Source organism: Oncorhynchus nerka, linkage group LG18 (genome assembly GCF_034236695.1).
Source record: "Oncorhynchus nerka isolate Pitt River linkage group LG18, Oner_Uvic_2.0, whole genome shotgun sequence".
Lineage (NCBI taxonomy): Eukaryota > Metazoa > Chordata > Actinopteri > Salmoniformes > Salmonidae > Oncorhynchus > Oncorhynchus nerka.
This window is the reverse complement of record NC_088413.1, coordinates 56,148,905-56,175,081: the sequence shown is the minus strand read 5'-3', so window position 1 is coordinate 56,175,081 and position 26,177 is coordinate 56,148,905. Positions and strand designations below refer to the sequence as shown.

Genomic DNA, 26,177 nt, shown 5'->3' with positions numbered 1-26,177 from the left:
CACACACACACACACACACACACACAGTAAGATATACACTACTTAACCCAAAGTATGTGGACACCTGCTCGTCAAACATCTAATTTCAAAATCATAGGCATTAATATGGAGTTGCCCCCCCTTTGCTACAATAACAGCCTCCACTCTTCTGGGAAGGCAATACACAAGATATTGGAACATTGCTGCAGGGACTTGCTTCCATTCAGCCACAAGAGCATTAGTGAGGATGGGCACTGATTTTGGGGAGTTAGGCCTGGCTAGCAGTTTGCGAGTCATCCCACTGGTGTTCTATAGGGTTGAGGTCAGGGCTTTGTGCAGGCCAGTCAAGTTCCTCCACACCGATCTTAACAAACCGTTTCTGTATGGACCTTGCTTTGTGAACAGGGGCATTGTCATGCTGAAACAGTAAAGGGCCTTCCCCAACTGTTGCCATAAAGTTGGAAGCACAGAATCGTCTACAATGTCATTGTATGTTGTAGGGTTAAGATTTCCCTTCACTGGAACTAATGGACCTAGCCCGAACCATGAAAAACAACCCCAGACCATTATTCCTCCTCCACCACCAAACTTTACAGTTGGCACTATGCATTCGGCGAGGTAGCGTTCTCCTGGCATCCGCCAAACCCAGGTTTGTTCGTTGGACTGCCAGATGGTGAAACGTGGTTCATCACTCCAGGGAATACGTTTCCACTGCTCCAGAGTCCAATGGCGGCGAGCTTTACACCACTTCAGCAGACGCTTGGCATTGGGCATGGTGATTTTAGGCTTGTGTGCAGCTGCTCGCCATGAAAATCCATTTCATGAAGCTTCCGACGAATTATTGTTCTGACGTTGCTTCCAGAGGTAGTTTGGAACTCGGTAGTGAGTGTTGCAACCGAGGACAGACGATTTTTGCGCGCTATGCGCTTCAGCACTTGGGGGTCCCATTCTGTGAGCTTGTGTGGCCTACCACTTCGCAGCTGAGCTGTTGTTGCTCCTAGACTTTTCCACTTCACAATACCAGCACTAACAGTTGACCAGGGCAGCTCTAGCAGAGCAACTAACTTGTTGGAAAGATGGCATCCTATGACGGTGCCACCTTAAGTCACTGAGCTCTTCAGTAAGGCCATTCTACTGCATTTTCTTTGTCTATGGAGCTTGCATGGCTGTGTGCTCGATTTTATACACCTGTCAGCAATGGATGTGGCTGAAATAGCCGACTCCACTAATTTGAAGTGGTGTCCACATACTTTTGTGTGTATATATAGTGTATCAATGATCAGATAGACAGATGTAGTGTTTGCAATGTATCCTGATAAGGGGCCATCAGCAGATCACCTCCAGCTGTTCATTATTCGGCTCCACACCTTCCTTTCTGCCTGGTGATGAAAACACTCCCAGCTCTGTGCCCACCTCCCGTCCACCCCGCGATAACATCCTGCTCCCTCCATGGATGGCATGCCTGGGCTTGTGTTTTCAGACCTCTAAGCTTGGCAACACTCCACCGGAGAAATTGCAATGTTCAACCTTCGCTTAATGGAGGTGAAGACATCGCAGTGTACTTGAAAAAAGGTCATACCACCAGGGTTTTAACATTGCTTGCATCAATAATCTGATGACTAGCCTTGAACCGCCTTGGTTTGTTGTGCAGTTATAGGGAGGAGTGTCTGATTTTGATATTTTGAACTCTGAGGTTCCCAAGTTGCACATCTCATTTACATGTACCATTCTTCGAAGCACCTCCCATCTTTTACTTAGTGTAAATCCGTTTTTTTTGCTTTATCAGGATTCAGTGGTTGTTGCGCGCGCGAACACACATACACACACGAAAATAGGATCACTCACCTCATACCTGTATTTGGATGTTCCCCTTCAGGAACGCGCTCATGTCACCACCATCCTGCTGGCACCAACACAAGGACCGGACTGCCCAGCTGGAGACTCAAATTGAGAAGCAGAAACAGGTGGTCAAACCCACCATCTTCTCCACCGGCATCCCTATGGTGAGTACCGCATGCCACATACAAGCACACTGACTGTCCTGACTGTGCAGGCCGGCTTAAGCCTACCACAGTTGGCATACAAACAACATCCAAACAGGCTAGCTCACACAGACATGCTAGTGAATGTCCAGCATGCACCCTGGGTCGGCCTTGTCTAGTTTAAAGTTAAAGTGCGATGAGCTCACACGAATACTCTGCCTACGTGACTTCACTCAATAGTAACATATGGTTATCTTCCTTAAACTGCATTGGGCTCTGTGTATCTTACTGGGGGCACACACTATGCTCTTTAGGTACATGCTAATTCATTGTTAGCATATTACAGTGGTGGTCAGTTTAGATTAGCTTCACGCTAATGGTTGGGAAGCCCTTGAAGGTGGATGATGCTGCAGTGTATTGTGTCCTTATCAAGGGTCTCTGCCTGGTGTGGGAACAAGCCCTCAACTCCTCTGTAATGTCATCACTTTCCTACCTGCAGCCCTCAGAGACAGAATGAGGGCTCTGCCTCTGTGTTTTGTTGAGCTGTCAGCTATGTGTTATTCATGGTGTCTGTTAAGGCCTTCTTCCATTTGGCAACTGCTCTGTTTTCCTCCACAGTTGTTTATTTTAATTTTACAGTGATGAGATAAAGCGATGCCATCACCCTCCTTCTCCTCCAGCCCCTATGAGAGGCGTAGCGGTTTTCCCAGGGTGCAACGGTGCGTGGGAGAAATCTCTGCTCAGTGCTCACCTAGTCTCATCTCCATGACAGTGGAGAAGTCTTTCTCCAGACACACTCATATTCCTATACATTACATTGGGGAATTTGCATGCAGAGTCTAGAAACCGTTTATTCCAGTGTATTTGATAGCAATTTAAACCCAAAGACATGACCATTGCCCATTTTTCATCCACCATTGGGGGGGGGGGGGGGAGCTGCTCCAGTATGGCTGGCTTCACATGGAGGAGGATGTGGTTCTCTCTAACTGACTGAATATGCAGCATGAAGTCGAACATGCTGATGGAGAAAGGGTTGTAGGATGCTGTTGCTCTTGGCTCTGACTCTGGCTGTTTTTCCTCACTTTTCCCCCTCTCTTTCCCTCTTTTCTCCTCCTCCATCTGGCTCGGGGTGGGGTAGAGCGGTTGCCAGGCGTGTCTGGAAACCGCAAGACTTCAGTTGGGCTTCAGTGTGGTTTTTCTTTCCCCTCACCTCAGTCCAGAAGACTAACTTCTGTTTGACTTGGTGGCGTTTCAAGGTGGCGCGGTTGATTCCTGTAGAACACCGGCTTATTTAGAACCATTTATTTAGTTAAAAAAACATATATATTTCGTTAGTTTGTGGTGATTGAAATGAGAGAAGATGGAGTCGTGTTGCTGTCATTTCAGAGAGCAACATTTTCAGAGAGCGGGAGAGAAACATTTATTCTCAGATCGAAAAATGATCTTTCCATTAATCAATAATAGGCTGTGTGAAGGGCTGTATCAAGGGTACTTCTCTCTCCTCTTAACTATCATGTCCTGGACATGGAAGCAGACTGAGAGAAAGATGAAAAGAATGAAGGAGGTGAAAGGTGAAACGACTTCAGCGCCTCCATGGTCATGGCTTGTCTCCTCTGGGGGTTTGGAAGCAGGGGGTTTGGCCCCACAGAAGACTCTGCAGGCAGGCAGGCCAAGGTATTTGCATTTATTGAGGATCCCCATTATCTGTTGCCAAGGCAGCAGCAACTCTTCCTGGGGTCCAACAACATTAAGGCAGTTATATACAATTAACAATATTACATGTAATTACATTTTTTAACATCGTTCCCTCGGGTCATTACTCTACTACCACACATTTACAATACAGAATCCATGTGTATGTGTGTGTGTAGAATCTTATCACGTGTATGTGTAAGCGTGTGTGTGTGTGTCTCTTCACATTCCCCGCTGTTTCATATTTTTATGTTATTTAAATCTGATTTTACTGCTTGCATCCGTTACATGATGTGGAATAGAGTTCCATGTAGTAAAGTGCACCTCCCATAGTCTGTTCTTGACTTGGGGATTGTGAAGAGGATGTCTTGTGGGGTATGCATGGGTGTCCAAGCTGTGTGCTAGTAGTTTAAACAGACACCTCAGTGAGTTCAACATGTCAAGGCTTCTTACAAAGACAACTAGTGATGAAGTTTATCGCTCCTCCACTTTGAGCCAGGAGAGATTTACATGCATATTATTAATGTTAGCTCTCCGTGTACATTCAAGGGCCAGCCATGCTGCCCTGTTCTGAGCCAATTGTAATTTTCCAAGGTCCCTCTTAAACCATGACCTGAAGACTGAACAGTAGTCCTGGTGCGACAAAACTAGGGCCTGTTGGACCTGCCTTGTTGATAGTGTTGTTAAAAAGGCAGAGTTATACTTTATTATGGACAGACTTCTCCCCAACTTAGCTACTGTTGTATCAGTATGTTTTGACCATGACAGTTTACAATCCGGGGTTACTCCAAGCAGTTTTGTCACCTCAACTTGCTCAATCTCCACACAGTTTATTACAAGGTTTAATTGGGGATTAGTGAATTATTTGTCCCAAATACAATGCTTTTAGTTTTAGAAATATTTTGGACTAACTTATTCCTTGCCACCTATTCTGAAACTAACTGCAGCTCTTTGTTAAGTGTTGCAGTGATTTCACTCGCTGTAGTAGCTGACGTGTTGAGTCATCTGCATACATAGACACACTGGCTTTACTCAAAGCATGTCATTAGTAAAGATTGAAAGAAGTAAGGGGCCTAGACTGCTGCCCTGGGGAATTCCTGATTCTACCTGGATTATGTTGGAGAGGCTTCCATTAAAGAACACCCTCTGTGTTCTGTTAGACGGGTAACTCTTTATTCACAATATAGCAGGGGGTGTAAAGCCATAACAAATACATATTTCTGGCAGCAGACTATGATCAATAATGTCAAAAGGCACACTGAAGTCTAACAAAACAGCTCACACAATCTTGTTTATCATCAATTTCTCTCAGCCATTCATCAGTCATTTGTGTAAGTGCCGTGCATGTTGATTAGAGGTCGACTGATTATGATTTTTCAATGCCGATACCGATTATTGGAGGACCAAAAAAAGCAGATGATGATTTTTTAAATGTATCATTTGTAATAATGACAATTACAACAATACCGAATGAACACTTTTATTTGAACTTAATATAATACATCAATCAAATCAATTTAGCCTCAAATAAATAATGAAACATATTCAATTTGGTTTAAATAATGCAAAAACAAAGTGTTGGAGAAGAAAGTAAAAGTGCAATATGTACCTTTACATTTAAGTCATTTAGCAGACGCTCTTATCCAGAGCGACTTACAAATTGGTGCGTTCACCTTAAGACATCCAGTGGAACAGCCACTTTACAATAGTGCATCTAAATCTTTTAAGGGGGGTGAGAAGGATTACTTTATCCTATCCTAGGTATTCCTGAAAGAGGTGGGGTTTCAGGTGCCTCCGGAAGGTGGTGATTGACTCCGCTGTCCTGGCGTCGTGAGGGAGTTTGTTCCACCATTGGGGGGCCAGAGCAGCGAACAGTTTTGACTGGGCTGCGCGGGAACTGTACTTCCTCAGTGGTAGGGAGGCGAGCAGGCCAGAGGTGGATGAACGCAGTGCCCTTGTTTGGGTGTAGGGCCTGATCAGAGCCTGGAGGTACTGAGGTGCCGTTCCCCTCACAGCTCCGTAGGCAAGCACCATGGTCTTGTAGCGGATGCGAGCTTCAACTGGAAGCCAGTGGAGAGAGCGGAGGAGCGGGGTGACGTGAGAGAACTTGGGAAGGTTGAACACCAGACGGGCTGCGGCGTTCTGGATGAGTTGTAGGGGTTTAATGGCACAGGCAGGGAGCCCAGCCAACAGCGAGTTGCAGTAATCCAGACGGGAGATGACAAGTGCCTGGATTAGGACCTGCGCTGCTTCCTGTGTGAGGCAGGGTCGTACTCTGCGGATGTTGTAGAGCATGAACCTACAAGAACGGGCCACCGCCATGATGTTAGTTGAGAACGACAGGGTGTTGTCCAGGATCACGCCAAGGTTCTTAGCGCTCTGGGAGGAGGACACAATGGAGTTGTCAACCGTGATGGCGAGATCATGGAACGGGCAGTCCTTCCCGGGAGGAAGAGCAGCTCCGTCTTGCCGAGGTTCAGCTTGAGGTGGTGATCCGTCATCCACACTGATATGTCTGCCAGACATGCAGAGATGCGATTCGCCACCTGGTCATCAGAAGGGGGGAAAGGAGAAGATTAATTGTGTGTCGTCTGCATAGCAATGATAGGAGAGACCATGTGAGGTTATGACAGAGCCAAGTGACTTGGTGTATAGCGAGAATAGGAGAGGGCCTAGAACAGAGCCCTGGGGGACGCCAGTGGTGAGAGCGCGTGGTGAGGAGACAGATTCTCGCCACGCCACCTGGTAGGAGCGACCTGTCAGGTAGGACGCAATCCAAGCGTGGGCCGCGCCGGAGATGCCCAACTCGGAGAGGGTGGAGAGGAGGATCTGATGGTTCACAGTATCGAAGGCAGCCGATAGGTCTAGAAGGATGAGAGCAGAGGAGAGAGAGTTAGCTTTAGCAGTGCGGAGGGCCTCCGTGATACAGAGAAGAGCAGTCTCAGTTGAATGACTAGTCTTGAAACCAGACTGATTTGGATCAAGAAGGTCATTCTGAGAGAGATAGCGGGAGAGCTGGCCAAGGACGGCACGTTCAAGAGTTTTGGAGAGAAAAGAAAGAAGGGATACTGGTCTGTAGTTGTTGACATCGGAGGGATCGAGTGTAGGTTTTTTCAGAAGGGGTGCAACTCTCGCTCTCTTGAAGACAGAAGGGACGTAGCCAGCGGTCAGGGATGAGTTGATGAGCGAGGTGAGGTAAGGGAGAAGGTCTCCGGAAATGGTCTGGAGAAGAGAGGAGGGAATAGGGTTTTTTACCATGTAAAAAAGCTGACGTTTAAGTTCCTTGCTCAGAACATGAGAACATATGAAAGCTGGTGGTTCCTTTTAACATGAGACTTCAATATTCCCAGGTAAGAAGTTTTAGGTTGAGGTTATTATAGATATTATAGGACTATCTCTCTATTAGAGGTCGACCGATTAATCGGAATGGCTGATTAATTAGGGCCGATTTCAAGTTTTCATAACAATTGGAAATCGGTATTTTTGGACACCGATTTGGCCAATTTATAAAATAAATAAATATATATATATTTAAAATGTTCTTTTTTACGCCTTTATATCATCCCCGTTTGGCGAAGTTGGCTGTCTTTGTTAGGAAGAAATAGTCTTCACAGATCGCAACGAGCCAGGCAGCCCAAACTGCTGCATATACCCTGACTCGGTTGCACAGAACGCAAGAGAAGTGACACAATTTCCCTAGTTAAAAGAAATTCATGTTAGCAGGCAATATTAACTAAATATTCAGGTTTAAAAATATATACTTGTGTATTGATTTTAAGAAAGGCATTGATGTTTATGGTTAGGTACACATTGGTGCAACGACAGTGCTTTTTTCGCGAATGCGCTTGTTCAATCACCTGTTTGGCGAAGTAGGCTATGATGCAGTGATAAGTTAACAGGCACCGCATCGATTATATGCAACGCAGGACAAGCTAGATAAACTAGTAATATCATCAACCATGTGTAGTTAACTAGTGATTATGTTAAGATTGATTATTTTTTATAAGATCCGTTTAATGCTAGCTAGCACCTTACCGTGGCTCCTTGCTGCACTCGCATAACAGGTAGTCAGCCTGCCACACAGTCTCCTCGTGGAGTACAATGTAATCGACCATGATCGGTGTCCAAAAATGCAGATGTCAAGGTTTCATAACAATCGGTCATCGGCTCTAACTAATCGGCCGTTCCGATTAATCGGTTGACCTCTAATGTTGATTGTCCATCCCTATGAGCGTGCTGAAAGTCTGTTGTAAATTTGTTTACTGTAAAATAGCATTGTATCTGGTCGAACACAATTAATTCCAAAAGTTTACTAAGGGTTGGAAACAGGCTGAGTGGTCAACTTTTTGAGCCAGTAACGGGGGCTTTACTATTCTTGGGTAGCGGAATGACTTTTTGCTTTCTTCCAGGCCTGAGGTCACACACCTCCTAGTAGGCTTAGATTTGAAGATATGGCAAACAGTGGCAATATCGTCCGCTATTATCCTGAGTAATTTTCCATCCAAGTTGTCAGATCCCGGTGGCTGGTCATTGTTAATAGACAACAATAATATTTTCACCTCTTCTACACTAATTTTACGGAATTCAAATGTACAATGCTTGTATTTATTATGGATCCCCATTAGCAGCAGCTGCTCTTCCTGGGGTCCAGCTAAATTAAGGCAGTTATTCCTTATTTTTTAAATTTTATTACTATACATTTACAACAGATTTCATATTAAGTGTGTGCCCTCAGGCCCCTACTTTACTACCACATATCTACAACACAAAATCCACGTGTGTGTGTATAGTGCGTATGTTATCGTTTTTTTGTATGCATGTGTCTGTGCCTATGTTTCTGTTGCTTCACAGTCCCCTTGTCTTTCATAATTTGATCAGTTATACTTGGATGTGTAGTGTCAGCGTTTGTTGCTGGCATGTCATGCCTAAGTTTACTTATCTTGCCAATTCAAATGTAATTGGCAATATCAGTGTGTTTTGTGATGAATGAGCCATCTGATTCAATGAATAGTGGAGCTGAGTTTGCCTTTTTGCCCAACATTTTATTTAAAGCTTTTTACTATCATTATTAATGTAATTGATCTTTTTTTCATTGTGTAGTTTCTTCTTCTTTTAATTCAGTCTAGTCACATTATTTTTCAGTTTGGAGTACGTTTGCCAATCGGTTGTGCAGCCAGACTTAGTTGCCATTCCTTTTGCCTCTGCTCTCAACCATAACATTTTTGTAACTGTAATAAGCAATTTCATAAATGTGTCAAGTGCAGCATCTAGTTGCTCCTCATTACACACCACAGACCAACAAATATTCTTTACATCAACAACATGGTAATCACTACAAAACCTATTGTATGACCTCTTATACACTATATTAGGCCCAGCCTTTAGAACTAAGTTTTTCTTAGATATGGCTACTATATTGTGATCACTACATTGATCTGGATACAGCTTTCAAGCAAATTTCAGCAACATTAGTCAAGATGTGATCAATACATGCTTAAGATTTTGTTCCTGTGCTGTTTGTAACTACGCTGGTAGGTTGATTGGTTACAGTTTGCAGATTTTTCTTGAGTGTGCAGCTTGATGAAAGCCAGTCAATATTTAAATCACCCAGAAAATATACCTCTCTGTTGATATCACAATCGTTAGCAAGCATTTCACACGTTATCCAGATACTGACTGTTAGCACTTGGTTTATAGCAGCTTCCCACAACAATGGACTTGACGTGAGGCAGATGAACCTGTAGCTATATTACTTCAACTGTATTTAAGGTGATCCGTCAGTGGGGGATGACATCTATATGTTTTAGGCTGAGGAACGTGAACAGCCTGTGAGGATGCCACCTCCTGGTGCTTTGTCTTTATTTAAACCATGGCGAGCTAACGCAGTGTGTGTACTTCTGTTATGGTGTTTACGGTCTGAGCTATTCTGCTCCCCTGTGATTTAGCAGCAGTGGAGAGGGAGCCTCTAACCTGCATGCCTTGATAATCCTGGAGGTGTGTGTAAGATGGAGTGTGTCCCATCATTTTTATTTTTATTTTTTTCTCCACCCCTTTTTTCGTGGTATCCAATTGGTAGTAGTTAGTCTTGTCTCATCGCTGCAACTCCCGTACGGACTCGGGAGAGGCGACGGTCGGGAGCCATGCGTCCTCCGAAACACAACCCAACCAAGCCGCACTGCTTCTTGACACAATGCACATCCAACCCGGAAGCCAGCCGCACCAATGTGTCGGAGGAAACACCATACACCTGGTGACCGTGTCAGCGCGCACTGCGTTCGGCCCGCCACAGGAGTCACTAGTGCGCGATGAGACAAGGATATCCCTGCCGGCCAAATCCTACCTAACCCGGACATCTTGTGCGCTGCCCCATGGGCCTCCCGGTCGCAGCCGGCTAAATCTCTAGTGGCACAGCTAGCACTGCGATGCAGTGCCTTAGACCACTGTGCCACCCCCCACTGTGCCCCGAGTCCCATCAGTATCAATAGGATGTCGATGTCCACACCAACGCAGAAGTCTAATTAGCATAATACAAAAATCCCCATAGAAATCAGTCAGTTTAAGCTAGCAATCTTTTACATTTTTTTTTACATGGGCTGCGTCTCAATCCACTGTTGCCCTTCCGCATCTGCGATGAAAGGTGGCAGTGTAAGTGCGGTGTTAGTCAGACCATGACACAGACCATAAAATCAGTTTTCTCATAAAAACGTATGTAGCATCCAAACAGTTTGGTCTACAAACTATTGACCACTCTATGGAAAGATGACTCTCGCGAACACAATGGTGTTCTTCATTTTGGTCTACGACCCCCACAAGTGTCATAGGCTGTACCAACTTCAGACGAGTCCCATCTGCCAACTTCTGTCTATAGTGTCCGAACAGTTTGCGCTTGGAATACACAATATATCGGTAAGCATATCGGAATAGGCCGATATTAGCTAAAAATGCCAACATCGGCCCGATGTCTAGTTTAACACCGATGTGCAAAACCGATGTCTAAGCTGAAGTGCATGTCTAAATAACGTAGGTAGATGGCGTAATGATGCCACGGAAAATACAGCGTTACACAGAACCAAAGCAGAAACATACTAAGGGCACACTTCCAACAACTAAACAAGTTCAAGTCCAGCAGTCATTTGAAAGAGGGAGAACATTTCAGCGAGACAACTCAAAGGCGAAATCCATTAACGCCAAGATAATGGAATTCATTGCCCTTGACAATCAACCTTTCTCTGTCGTGGATGATGTTGGCTTTCGCCAACTGGTCGAGCACCTCGAGCCCCGGTACACACTACCAAGTAGGCAATATTTTTCAGATGTTGCCCTACTGGAGTTACACACTATTGTTGAAAAGCACATCTATGAGCTACTTGCCATGGGCGTCACTGCTATTAGCTTCACGACTGACATTTGGACCAGCGATGTCAGCCCCATGAGCATGCTGAGTCTGACAGCACAGTGGGTCGACGAGGATTTCGTACAGAGGAAAGTCGTATTGCATGTTTAAGAATGTGCTGGTTCTCATACCGCTGCTGCCATTTCAATGGCATTTGAGAACATGTTTGAAACATGAACACCCTCCTAGTTCCATTTGAACAACTGACTCAAGAAATAAGCTCAACTGCGTCTGCAGCAGACGTGATACCCTCTGTCATGGCATTGAAAGGCCTGCTCAACAAAACTGCCGACAGACTGTGGGGTTAAAACTTGCAAAAGTACACAAGGCTGTGAACAAGCGATTCGGTGGGATTCTCTCTGAGCCTCTTTACCGTGCCACCACCCTGCTGAATGCTAGGTACAAGGTACTTCCTTTTAGATAAAAAAAACCTTCTGTTTTAACCATGTAAGAAGCTGTTATTCAATGCATTTCTATGGGCTAATACAGTGGTTCCCAAACTTTTTATAGTCCCGTACCCCTTCAAACATTCAACCTACAGCTGCGTACCCCCTCTAGCACCACGGTCAGCAAACTCTCAAATGTTGTTTTTTGCCTCCATTGTAAGCCTGCCACGCACACACTATATGATACATTTATTAAACATAAAAATGAGTTCGAGTTTTTGTCACAACCCGGCTCGTGAGAAGTGACAAAGAGCTCTTATAGGACCAGGGCACAAATAATAGTATAATAATAATCAACAATTTTGCTCTTTATTTAGCCATCTTACATACAGTGGGGCAAAAAAGTATTTAGTCAGCCACCAATTGTGCAAGTTCTCCCACTTAAAAAGATGAGAGGCCTGTAATTTTCATCATAGGTACACTTCAACTATGACAGACAAAATTAGAAAAAAATCCAGAAAATCACATTGTAGGATTTTTAATTAATTAATTTGCAAATTATGGTGGAAAATAAGTATTTGGTCAATAACAAAAGTTTCTCAATACTTTGTTATATACCCTTTGTTGGCAATGACAGAGGTCAAATGTTTTCTGTAAGTCTTCACAAGGTTTTCACACACTGTTGCTGGTATTTTGGCCCATTCCTCCATGCATATCTCCTCTAGAGCAGTGATGTTTTGGGGCTGTTGCTGGGCAACACAGACTTTCAATTCCCTCCAAAGATTTTCTATGGGGTTGAGATCTGGAGACTGGCTAGGCCACTCCAGGACCTTGAAATGCTTCTTATGAAGCCACTCCTTCGTTGCCCGGGCGGTGTGTTTGGGATCATTGTCATGCTGAAAGACCCAGCCACGTTTCATCTTCAATGCCCTTGCTGATAGAAGGAGGTTTTCACTCAAAATCTCACGATACATGGCCCCATTCATTCTTTCCTTTACACGGATCAGTCGTCCTGGTCCCTTTGCAGAAAAACAGCTCCAAAGCATGATGTTTCAACCCCCGTGCTTCACAGTAGGTATGGTGTTCTTTGGATGCAACTCAGCATTCTTTGTCTTCCAAACACGAATTGAGTTTTTACCAAAAAGTTCTATTTTGGTTTCATCTGACCATATGACATTCTTCCAATCTTCTTCTGGATCATCCAAATGCTCTCTAGCAAACTTCAGACGGGCCTGGACATGTACTGGCTTAAGCAGGGGGACAAGTCTGGCACTGCAGGATTTGAGTCAGTGTTTTACTGATGGTAGGCTTTGTTACTTTGGTCCCAGCTCTCTGCAGGTCATTCACTAGGTCCCTCCGTGTGGTTCTGGGATTTTGACCCCACGTGGTGAGATCTTGCGTGGAGCCCCAGATCGAGGGAGATTATCAGTGGTCTTGTATGTCTTCCTAATAATTGCTCCCACAGTTGATTTCTTCAAACCAAGCTGCTTACCTATTGCAGATTCAGTCTTCCCAACCTGGTGCAGGTCTACAATTTTGTTTCTGGTGTCCTTTGACAGCTCTTTGGTCTTGGTCATAGTGGAGTTTGGAGTGTGACTGTTTGAGGTTGTGGACAGGTGTCTTTTATACTGATAACAAGTTCAAACAGGTGCCATTAATACAGGTAACGAGTGGAGGACAGAGGAGCCTCTTAAAGAAGAAGTTACAGGTCTGTGAGAGCCAGAAATCTTGCTTGTTTGTAGGTGACCAAATACTTATTTTCCACCATAATTTGCAAATAAATTCATTACAAATCCTACAATGTGATTTTCTGGATTTTTTTCTTCAAATTTTGTCTGTCATAGTTGAAGTGTACCTATGATGAAAATTACAGGCCTCTCATCTTTTTAAGTGGGAGAACTTGCACAATTGGTGGCTGACTAAATACTTTTTTGCCCCACTGTATAAAACCTTATTTGTTCATCAAAAATGGTGAATAACTCACCACAGGTTAATGTGAAGGATGTACTTGAAATGATGCACATACAGTTGAAGTCGGAAGTTTACATAAACTTAAGTTGAAGTCATTAAAACTTGTTTTTCAACCACTCCACAAATTTCTTGTTCATTTATTCCAGAAAATTATGTCATGGCTTTAGAAGCTTCTGGCTATTCGACATCATTTGAGTAAATTGGAGGTGTACATGTGGATGTATTTCAAGGCCTACCTTCAAACTCAGTGCCTCTTTTGCTTGACAACATGGGAAAATCTAAAGAAATCAGCCAAGACCCCCGAAAAGAAATGGTAGACCTCCACAAGTCTGGTTCATCCTTGGGATCAATTTCCAAACGCCTGAAGGTAGTACGTTCATCTGTACAAACCATTGAACACAAGTATAAACACCATGGGACCATGCAGCCGTCATACCGTTCAGGAAGGAGGCTCGTTGTGTCTCCTAGAGATGAATGTACTTTGGTGTGAATAGTGCAAAACAATCCCAGAACAACAGCAAAGGACCTTGTGAAGATGCTGGGCGAAACCGGTACAAAAGTATCTATATCCACGGTAAAACGAGTCCTATATTGACATAACCTGAAAGGCCGCTCGGCAAGGAAGAAGCCACTGCTCCAAAACAGTCATAAAAAAGCCAGGCTACGGTTTGCAACTGCACATGGGGACAATGTAAGAATGCTGTTCGACTACAGCTAAGCATTTAACACCGCAGATGTTAATGTATGTGACCAATAAAATTTGATTTGAGATCGTACTTTTTGGAGAAATGTTCTCTGGTCCGATGAAACAAAAATAGAACTGTTTGGCCATAATGACCATCGTTATGTTTGGAGGAAAAAGGGGGATGCTTGTAAGCCGAAGAACACCATCCCAACCGTGAAGCACGGGGGTGGCAACATCATGTTGTGGGGGTGCTTTGCTGCAGGTGGGACTGGTGCACTTAACAAAATAGATGGCATCATGAGGGAGGAAAATTGTGTGGATATATTGAAGCAACATCTCAAGACATCAGTCAGGAGGTTAATGCTTGGTCGCTAATGGGTCTTCCAGATGTACAATGACCCCAAGCATACTTCCAAAGTTGTGGAAAAATGGCTTAAGGACAACAAAGTCAAGGTATTGGAGTGGCCATTACAAAGCCCTGACCTCAAACCTATAGAACATTTGTGGGCAGAAATGGAAAAAGTTGTGCGAGCAAGGAGGCCTACACATCTGACTCAGTTACACCAGCTCTGTCAGGAGGAATGGGCCAAAATTCACCCAACTTATTATGGGAAGCTTGTGGATGGCTTCCCAAAACGTTTGACCCAAGTTAAACAATTTAAAGGCAATGCTACCAAATACTAATTGAGTGTATGTAAACTTCTGACCCACTGGGAATGTGATCAAAGAAATAAATACTGAAATAAATGATTCTCTCTGTTGAGGTTTTTCCTTTGTTTATCGAAGAAGTATGGCCATCTTGAACGAGGGTAACTTGAAGTGTACTGTTAGACAGTGGCTCGTGACCAGAAAGCATGCTTCAGTTTGTTTTCTTCCTGTATTGAACACAAATCATCCCGTCTTTAATTTTATTGATTATTTACGTTAAAAAATACTTAAAGTTGTATTACAGAAGTAGTTTGACATTTTTTGGCAAAGTGTACAGGTAACTTTTGAGATATTTTGTAGTCAAGTTGCTCAAGTTGGAACCGGTGTTTTTCTGGATCAAACGCGCCAAATAAATTGACATTTTGGATATATATTGACAGAATTAATCGAACAAAAGGACCATTTGTGATGTTTATGGGTCATATTGGAGTGCCAACAAAAGAAGCTCGTCAAAGGCATGAATTATATTTTTATTTCTGCGTTTTGTGTCGCGCCTGCAGGGTTGAAATATGGTTTCTCTCTTTGTTTACGGAGGTGCTATCCTCAGATAATAGCATCGTTTGCTTTTGCCGAAAAGCCTGTTTGAAATCTGACATGTTGGCTGGATTCACAACAAGTGTAGCTTTAATTTGGTATCTTGCATGTGTGAGTTAATGAAAGTTAGATTTTTATAGTAATTTATTTGAATTTGGCGCTCTACATTTTCCCTGGCTCTTGGCCAGGTGGGATGCTAGCTTCCCATCAGACATGATTCAAACAGTTTTAGAAACTTCAGAGTGTTTTCTATCCAAATCTACTAATTGTATGCATATCTTGTCCTCTGGGGATGAGTAGCAGGCAGTTGAATATGGGCATGCATTTCATCCGGATGTGAAAATACTGCCCACTGTCACCAAGAAGTTAATTGTCCCCCCCCATTAACGTAACAGACATATACCAGCATCTGTGCCAAGCAGGGCATGTGTGTTCACTCATCCAGCTGTAACGCATATATAATTCACTGTCTTGTATGCGAAGCAGTAATTGTTTCAAAACATCCTCCTGCCATGTCACTGTTGCTTGGTGACACAGGTGCAGGTGTAGTACTGCTGGTAGTAGCACTACTACCAGTAGAGCTGGTATGTGTCTCTATGGACACGGGCCTTATTTCTTTTTAACCATTTACACATTTTTGAGCAAATTGAATGAGCAGCAGCTACGTTTGGCTACATACGAACCGTTAGTGGAATTCCCGTGAGCGAGTCACGGTTAATGTGATTGGATGTTAATTATTTGACTAGGCTACCTGTATTTGATATTGTGTTGTTTCGCTGAACACTAGATGGTTTAATTGTATTTTTGGTAGTGAAACGAGACTACTCAGGCGGGGAGAGGGGCGCGCGCATCACCCAAATGTATAGCCCTGTTGGAAAATCTAAATGGACTGTTTGAAAATGTGAATCTCATTGGCGTACCCCAGTTTGGGAATAGCTGGGCTAATAACAGTAAGACCAAATTCAATGTTTAACCAAATACTTTTTAATATATTTTTTTGATACCTTTTAAGGGATCCTAAAAATAATGATTATTAGAAGGCTAAGGGGTGGTTAGAGAAAATACTCACCCTGGGTCCAGGTGTGACTGGGCTTCTGCTGCAAGGCAGTGGGGATGGGTCTGGTCTTGTCCCAGGAATGGTCCAGAATCAGTCTGGGTAATCCCTCACTTTGTAGCACTCCACTGAACAAAGAGACTCTCTCCCAGCCCGCCTTGATATTTCTCACACATGTCCATGTATGTTACACACATACACACACACATTTCCCAGCCGTGGCAAACATCCTTTGAAGACCAAAGTGAAGCGTGTTCTCTTTTTAAAGTAGACAAACACTCAAATCAAAAGGAATTGGATGTGGGGGAGGTAACCCTTCCATGCTATTGGTGACGTCTCTCTCCCTCTGTGTGTTAGACTAGAACTATCAGTTAGACTACATCACAACATTATATCATAGCCACGTTTGTTTGCAAAACTGAACATTGGTTGAGTTGAATGACTTTAGAATTCAATTATCCTCTGGTTCATGGAAGTAGATGTCTTGAGTGCTGTACCTTTTTTAGTCTGTGTGTGTGTGTGTGTGGGGGGTTTGTCCACAGCTGTCACAATCTGCCATGTCTGCTTGCGGTTGACCGTTACAGAATCTCTCCACCTTGGTCCAGCTTTCAGCGCCATCTTAAATAAAACGTTCCATCGCCACAGGGGTGAGATATGGCCCGCAGAGCAGCTGACATACCTGATGAGGCTGACGTGCTCCTAATGAGAGAGCAAGAGAGGGACACACACACACAACACAAAACAAAACAAACCCAAATACACACACACACACACACACTCTCTCACTCACTCTCAGGCAAATGAGGGTGGAAAGTTTATCCCTAAACACAGATGTGTACCTTGCTAAAATACCTAGGGTCCTCTTTGGCTTGACTCCACTCTACTCAGGGAATGGAATCCAAAGGCCTTAGTGTGCATGTCCACACACTCACACACATTCGGTGCATGTTTGCGCAGGCTTGTTTTCCTTGGTAGTATGCTGTCCTCTACAATGACCTCTGTTAGGTAGTCATGCTCCTCATTGCAGGCCAAGCTGTGTCTGGCAGACTGGCTGGACCTGTTCTACTGGGGACGTTCTAGGCTACAGATACACCACACTGCTACTTTCCCCGAACACTTCATTATTTTTCTTTCATTTTGTTTTTCTTCCTCATTTTTCCTCCTCTTACTGCTTCACTGAACCATTGTTCCCAGGTGTGTGCTGGGGTTTTTACAGTTTTGATTATATATGTTGGTTGGCATGCATGATGCATGTATGTTTCCATTTATGCCTCACCAAAGTGATTGACGTTAATTTTGACTGGTGTGTCATTCAGAGCTCGAAGGCCGTCCTGTCTTATGTGAGAGAGGGCTCGACCCTTCACCTTTGCCCTTTGCTCTTATATTCCAGTGTTGGCACGTAGACTCATGGCAGTGAGGTGTGGGCTTGGGGGACTCTGGGGGGGTAAAGGAGAGTTCCTGTCCCCCCAGTCCATGATTGGCACCAGCATCTGTGGGCATTCATTCACACTTGTGCCCCTGGTTTGGCCCTGTTTTGGTTGGCCCTAGCACCCCACGGGCATGCCAGCCCAGCCCCGGGGAAAAAGGAGTTGTCAGCTTTAAGGGCTTTGCGAGGGGGCAGCTGCTGCCTGCAGGACGGTTATATTTAACCCTGTGAGGGAAGGGGAGGAACGGGTGTTTACACTTGCTACTTGTGCTCAGTGGGCCAGAGGGGGGCACAAAGCTCTTTATCTACACCCGGGTAGGGGTGGCAGTGAGGGGGTAGGAGGATCGCACAGTGGAGGATTTGACCCTCTCAATCGCTCAGGTGGTCCTAACTCTGGTCATTAGCGTCCCTAATACAATTCCACACAGTGGCTGTCTTCCTCCCGCCGCCTCGCTCTGTTTTGATTGTCGGTAATTATCACTGGGTCATTAGTGAAGGGAGCCCCCTGAGGCTCTGCCTGGGTTACATGGAGCTCAGCTGAAGTTACCCATGAACAAGGTGTGTGTGTGTGTGTGTGTGTGTGTGTGTGTGTGTGTATTGGGGGTGTTTTGAGCAGAGGTGCTGATGAAGGGGTTTATCTCCAGCGACCTTGGGATGTCCTGCAGAGTCAGAGGGAGAGCCAGCAGAGTGTGTGTCTGGTAGTGATATGGCTCCCTGGGGGTAGAGTGTGTGTCTGGTAGTGATATGGCTCCCTGGGGGTAGAGTGTGTGTGTCTGGTAGTGATATGGCTCCCTGGGGGTAGAGTGTGTGTCTGGTAGTGATATGGCTCCCTGGGGGTAGTGTGTGTGTCTGGTAGTGATATGGCTCCCTGGGGGTAGAGTGTGTGTTTGGTAGTGATATGGCTCCCTGGGGGTAGAGTGTGTGTGTGTGTGTGTGTCTGGTAGTGATACGGCTCCCTGGGGGTAGAGTGTGTGTCTGGTAGATATACGGCTCCCTGGGGGTAGAGTGTGTGTCTGGTAGTGATACGGCTCCCTGGGGGTAGAGTGTTTGTCTGGTAGTGATACGGCTCCCTGGGGGTAGAGTGCGTGTCTGGTAGTGATACGGCTCCCTGGGGGAAGAGTGCGTGTCTGGTAGTGATACGGCTCCCTGGGGGTAGAGTGCGTGTCTGGTAGTGATACGGCCCCCTGGGGGTAGAGTGTGTGTGATCAGATCTCGTGTCCAGCTGTTAATTAGGCTTGGCCTTGAACACTGACTAAGTATCTCCTATGTTTGAGTGTGTATAGACATCCCGGCGCCGACAGAGATGGCCGCCTCACTTCGCTTTTCTAGGAAACTATGCAGTATTTTGTTTTTTTTACGTGTTATTTCTTACATTGGTACCCCAGGTAATCTTAGGTTTCATTACATACAGTCGGGAAGAACTACTGAATATAAGAGCAACGTCAACTCACCATCAGTACGACCAGGAATATGACTTTCGCGAAGCGGATCCTGTGTTCTGCCTTCCACCCAGGACAACGGAATGGATCCCAGCCTGCGACCCAAAACAACGACGTTGTAAAAGAGGCAAACGAAGCGGTCTTCTGGTCAGGCTCCGGAGACGGGCACATCGCGCACCACTCCCTAGCATACTACTCGCCAATGTCCAGTCTCTTGACAACAAGGTTGATGAAATCTGAGCAAGGGTAGCATTCCAGAGAGACATCAGAGACTGTAACGTTCTTTACTTCACGGAAACATGGCTCACTCGAGAGACGCTAACGGAATCGGTGCAGCCAGCTGGTTTCTTCACGCAGCGCGCCGACAGAAACAAGCATCTTTCTGGTAAGAAGAGGGGCAGGGACGTATGCCTTATGATTAACGAGACGTGGTGTGATCTCAACAACATACATGAACTCAAGTCCTTCTGTTCACCTGACTTAGAATTCCTCACAATCAAATGTCGACCACATTATCTACCAAGAGAATTCTCTTTGATTATAATCACAGCCGTATATATTCCCCCCCAAGCAGACACATCGATGGCCCTGAACAAACTTTATTTGACTCTTTGCAAACTGGAAACCACATATTCTGAGGCTGCATTCATTGTAGCTGGGGATTTTAACAATAAATTGTATCAGCAATATCAATTGCGCAACCAGGGCTGGTAAAACCTTGGATCATTGCTATTCTAACTTCGGCGACGCATATAAGGCCCTCCCCTGCCCTCCTTTCGGAAAAGCTGACCACGACTCCATTTAGTTGCTCCCTGCCTACAGACCGAAACTAAAACAAGAAGCTCCCGCGCTCAGGTCTGTTCAACGCTGGTCCGACCATTCTGATTCCACGCTTCAAGACTGCTTCGATCACGTGGACTGGGATATGTTCCCGCATTGCTCCCAACAACAACATTGACAAATACGCTGATTCGGTGAGCGAGTTCATTAGAAAGTGCATTGACGATGTCATTCCCATAGCAACGATTAAAACATTCCCAAACCAGAAACCGTGGATTGATGGCAGCATTCACGTGAAACTGAAAGTGCGAACCACTGCTTTTAACCAGGGCAAGGTGACCGGAAACGTGGCCGAATACAAAGTGTAGCTATTCCCTCCACAAGGCAATCAAACAAGCTAAGCGTCAGTATAGAGACAAAGTAGAGTCACAATTCAACGGCTCAGACACAAGAGGTATGTGGCAGGGTCTACAGTCAATCACGGATTACAAAAAGAAAACCAGCCCGGTCACAGACCAGGATGTTTTGCTCCCAGGCAGATTAAATAACTTTTTTGCCCGCTTTGAGGACAATACAGTGCCACTGACACGGCCCGCAACCAAAACCTGCGGACTCTCCTTCACTGCAGCCGACGTGAGTAAAACATTTACACGTATCAACCCTCGCAAGGCTGCAGGCCCAGACGTCATCCCCAGCCGCGTCCTCAGAACATGCGCAGACCAGCTGGCTGGTGTGTTTACGGACATATTCAATCAATCCTTATCCCAGTCTGCTGTTCCCACATGCTTCAAGAGGGCCACCATTGTCCCTGTTCCCAAGAAAGTTAAGGTAACTGAGCTAAACGACTACCGCCCCGTAGCACTCACTTCCGTCATCATGAAGTGCTTTGAGAGATTAGTCAAGGACCATATCACCTCCACCCTACCTGACACCCTAGACCCACTCCAATTTGCTTACCGCCCAAATAGGTCCACAGACGACGCAATCTCAACCACACTGCACACTGCCCTAACCCATCTAGACAAGAGGAATACCTATGTGAGAATGCTGTTCATCGACTACAGCTCAGCATTTAACACCATAGTACCCTCCAAACTCGTCATCAAGCTCGAGACCCTGGGTCTCGACCCCGCCCTGTGCAACTGGGTACTGGACTACCTGACGGGCTGCCCCCCAGGTGGTGAGGATAGGTAACAACATCTCCACCCCGCTGATCCTCAACACTGGGGCCCCACAAGGGTGTGTTCTGAGCCCTCACCTGTACTTCCTGTTCACCCACGACTGCGTGGCCACGCACGCCTCCAACTCAATTGTCAAGTTTGCGGACGACACTACAGTGGTAGGCTTGATTACCAACAACAACGAGACGGCCTACAGGGAGGAGGTGAGGGCCCTCGGAGTGTGGTGTCAGGAAAATAACCTCACACTCAACGTCAACAAAAACAAAGGAGATGATTGTGGACTTCAGGAAACAGCAGAGGGAGCACCTCCCTATCCACATCGATGGTACAGTAGTGGAGAGGGTAGTAAGTTTTAAGTTCCTCGGCGTACACATCACGGACAAACTGAATTGGTCCACCCACACAAACAGCGTCGTGAAGAAGGCGCAGCAGCGCCTCTTCAACCTCAGGAGGCTGAAGAATTTCGGCTTGTCACCAAAAGCACTCACAAACTTCGACAGATGCACAATCGAGAGCATCCTGTCGGGCTGTATCACCGCCTGGTACTGTAACTGCTCCGCCCACAACCGTAAGGCTCTCCAGAGGGTAGTGAGGTCTGCACAAGGCATCACCGGGGGCAAACTACCTGCCCTCCAGGACACCTACACCACCCGATGTCACAGGAAGGCTTTATAGATCATCAAGGACAACAAATCAAATCAAATCAAATTTTATTTGTCACATACACATGGTTAGCAGATGTTAATGCGAGTTTAGCGAAATGCTTGTGCTTCTAGTTCCGACAATGCAGTGATAACCAACAAGTAATCTAACTAACAATTCCAAAACTACTGTCTTATACACAGTGTAAGGGGATAAGGAATATGTACATAAGGATATATGAATGAGTGATGGTACAGAGCAGCATACAGTAGATGGTATCGAGTACAGTATATACATATGAGATGAGTATGTCGACAAAGTAAACAAAGTGGCATAGTTACCACCCGAGCCACTGCCTGTTCACCCCGCTATCATTCAGAAGGTGAGGTCAGTACAGGTGCATCAAATCAGGGACCGAGAGACTGAAAAACAGCTTCTATCTCAAGGCCATCAGACTGTTAAGCAGCCACCACTAATATTGAGTGGCTGCTGCCAACATACTGAATCAACTTCAGCCACTTTAATAATGGGAATTGATGGAAATTGATGTAAAATATATCACTAGCCACTTTAAACAATGCTACTTAATATAATGTTTACATACCCTACATTACTCATCTCATATGTATATGTATATACTGTACTCTATCATCTACTGCATTGTTATGTAATACATGTATCACTAGCCACTTTAAACTATGCCACTTTGTTTACATACCCTACATTACTCATCTCATATGTACAGTGGGGCAAAAAGTATTTAGTCAGCCACCAATTGTGCAAGTTCTCCCACTTAAAAAGATGAGAGAGGCCTGTAATTTTCATCATAGGTACACTTCAACTATGACAGACAAAATTAGAAAAAAAATCCAGAAAATCACATTGTAGGATTTTTAAAGAATTTATTTGCAAATTATGGTGGAAAATAAGTATTTGGTCAATAACAAAAGTTTATCTCAATACTTTGTTATATACCCTTTGTTGCCAATGACAGAGGTCAATCGTTTTCTGTAAGTGTTCACAAGGTTTTCACACACTGTTGCTGGTATTTTGGCCCATTCCTCTATGCAGATCTCCTCTAGAGCAGTGATGTTTTGGGGCTGTTGCTGGGCAACACGGACTTTCAACTCCCTCCAAAGATTTTCTATGGGGTTGTGATCTGGAGACTGGCTAGGCCACTCCAGGACCTTGAAATGCTTCTTACGAAGCCACTCCTTTGTTGCCTGGGCGGTATGTTTGGGATCATTGTCATGCTGAAAGACCCAGCCACGTTTCCATCTTCAATGCCCTTGCTGATAGAAGGAGGTTTTCACTCAAAATCTCACGATACATGGCCCCATTCATTCTTTCCTTTACACGGATCAGTCGTCCTGGTCCCTTTGCAGAAAAACAGCCCAAAAGCATGATGTTTCCACCCCCATGCTTCACAGTAGGTATGGTGTACTTTGGATCCAACTCAGCATTCTTTGTCCTCCAAACACGACAAGTTGAGTTTTCACCAAAAAGTTCTATTTTGGTTTCATCTGACCATATGACATTCTTCCAATCTTCTTCTGGATCATCCAAATGCTCTCTAGCAAACTTCAGACGGGCCTGGACATGTACTGGCTTAAGCAGGGGGACACGTCTGGCACTGCAGGATTTGAGTCCCTGGCGGCGTAGTGTGTTACTGATGGTAGGCTTTGTTACTTTGGTCCCAGCTCTCTGCAGGTCATTCACTAGGTCCCCCCGTGTGGTTCTGGGATTTTTTCTCACCGTTCTTGTGATCATTTTGACCCCACTGGGTGAGATCTTGCATGGAGCCCCAGATCGAGGGAGATTATCAGTGGTCTTGTATGTCTTCCATTTCCTAATAATTGCTCCCACAGTTGATTTCTTCAAACCAAGCTGCTTACCTATTGCAGATTCAGTCTTCCCAGCCTGGTGCAGGTCTACAATTTTGTTTCTGGTGTCCTTTGACAGCTCTTTGGTCTTGGCCATAGTGGAGTTTGGAGTGTGACTGTTTGAGGTTGTGGACAGGTGTCTTTTATACTGATAACAAGTTCAAACAGGTGCCATTAATACAGGTAACAAGTGGAGGACAGAGGAGCCTCTTAACCTGTAGTGACGCCCAGCCCGTGAACGGGACCGTTATCATCATCTGACACTAATTAGCATAACGCAACGGACATAAATCTTCCTAGAAAATCTTCCTTTTCTTGAAAATCACAAGTGAAATATATTGGAACACAGCTTAGCCTTTTGTTAATCACCCTGTCATCTCAGCTTTTCAAAATATGCTTTACAGCCAACACTAGACAAGCATTTGTGTAAGTTTATCATAGCCTAGCATATCATTATGCCATGCTAGCAGCAGGCAAACTTGTCATGGAAATCAGAAAAGCAATCAAATTAAATCGGTTACCTTTGATGAACTTCGGATGTTTTCACTCACGAGACTCCCAGGTAGACAGCCAAAGTTCATTTTCTTACCAAAATATGATTTTTGTAGGCGAAATAGCTCAGTTTGTTCTTCACGTTTGGCTGAGAAATCGCCCGGAAATTGCGGTCACCACAACGCCGAAAAATATTCCAAATTAGCCTCATAATATCGACAGAAACATGGCAAATGTTGTTTAGAATCCATCCTCAAGGTGTTTTTCTAATATCTATTCGATAATATATCCGTCAGGACAATTCCTTTTTCTCTAGGACCGATTGGAGTAATGGCTACCTCTGCACTTAACGCGAGAATCTCTCTCGGAGCCACCATGTGACCACAGACGCAATGTGCCCCCATACGGCTATTCTTCAACAGAAATGCGTAAAACTACGTCACAATGCTGTAGACACCTTGAGGAATATGTAGAAAGCGTAAGCTCGTTGATGGTACATTCATAGCCATATAGGGAGTCATTGGAATGCAGCGCTTTCAAAACCTGGGGCATTTCCGGATTGGATTTTTCTCAGGCTTTCGCCTGCAACATCAGTTCTGTTATACTCACAGAAAATATCTTTACAGTTTTGGAAACGTTAGAGTGTTTTCTATCCAAAGCTATCCAAATTATATGCACATTCTAGCATATTTTCCTGACAAAATATCCCGTTTTAAAACGGGAACATTTTTTTTCCAAAAATGAAAATACTGCCCCCTAACACCAAGAGGTTTTAAAGAAGAAGTTACAGGTCTGTGAGAGCCAGCAATCTTGCTTGTTTGTAGGTGACCAAATACTTATTTTCCACCATAATTTGCAAATAAATTCCTTAAAAATCCTACAATGTGATTTTCTGGGATTTTTTCCCCACTGTATATATGCTGTACTCGATACCATCTACTGCATCTTGCCTATGCCGTTCTGTACCATCACTCATTCATATATCTTTATGTACATGTCCCTTTACACTTCTGTGTACAAGGTAGTAGTTTTGGAATTGTTAGGTTAGAGTACTCGTTGGTTATTACTGCATTGTCGGAACTAGAAGCACAAGCATTTCGCTACACTCGCATTAACATCTGCTAACCATGTGTATGTGACATACATTTGATTAGATTTTTTTTTCTGCTTTTCTACAACCATATGCTGGCTACAGTGGCTAGTTATTTCTAGATCTTGAGAGGTGAATATACCTGATGGTTAAGAACGGTGGCAGGTAGCCTAGTGGTTAGAATGTTGGGCTAGTAACCTAAAGGTTGTAAAATCAAATCCCAGAGCTGACAAGGTAAACATCTGTAGTTCTGCCCCTGATTTAAGGCAGTTAACCCACTGTTCCTAGTCATTGAAAATAAGAATTTGTTAGGCTATGGGTAGGCTATGGTCTTAGCTGACAAAAAATGTAAAAAAATATGTAGGCCTGACGTGGACTTACCGGCTATGATTTTCTCAAGTTCACTTCCCCTGTGATTTTATTAAGATGAATGTTCCCAAGAGTTTTACTTTAGTGTCACAGGGGACTTTTTGGGTAAACTTAAACACAGACACATTTACACACACTCACAAGTATACACACTTTTTCCCCTTGTTGTAAAGGGCCTCTTTTTAATGTTGAAAGCAGATGTTTGTGTTGGCCCTGTGGTAGTGCTGCTGTAGAGTCCTCCTCTGCGCCGCTGGGGTTCTCGCTCTCTCGCTCTCTCGCTCTCTCGCTCTCTCTCTCTCGCACCCTCTCTCTCTCTCGCACCCTCTCTCTCTCTCGCACCCTCTCTCTCTCTCTCACGCACCCTCTCTCTCTCTCTCGCACCCTCTCTCTCTCTCTCGCACCCTCTCTCTCTCTCTCGCACCCTCTCTCTCTCTCTCTCTCACCCTCTCTCTCTCTCTCGCACCCTCTCTCTCTCTCGCACCCTCTCTCTC

General features: G+C 44.7%; 1 protein-coding gene across 1 annotated transcript in view; it reads left to right on the top strand.

Moving 5' to 3' along the window:
* Nucleotides 1-26,177, top strand: part of LOC115146163 (CDK-activating kinase assembly factor MAT1-like) — an 89,527-nt gene that overhangs the window by 15,146 nt on the left and 48,204 nt on the right. The window contains exon 3 of the mRNA XM_065004206.1: nt 1,856-1,982. Within this exon, the coding sequence (XP_064860278.1) occupies nt 1,866-1,982 (117 nt within the window). The 5' untranslated portion in view covers nt 1,856-1,865. The remainder of the gene's footprint in view (nt 1-1,855; nt 1,983-26,177) is intronic.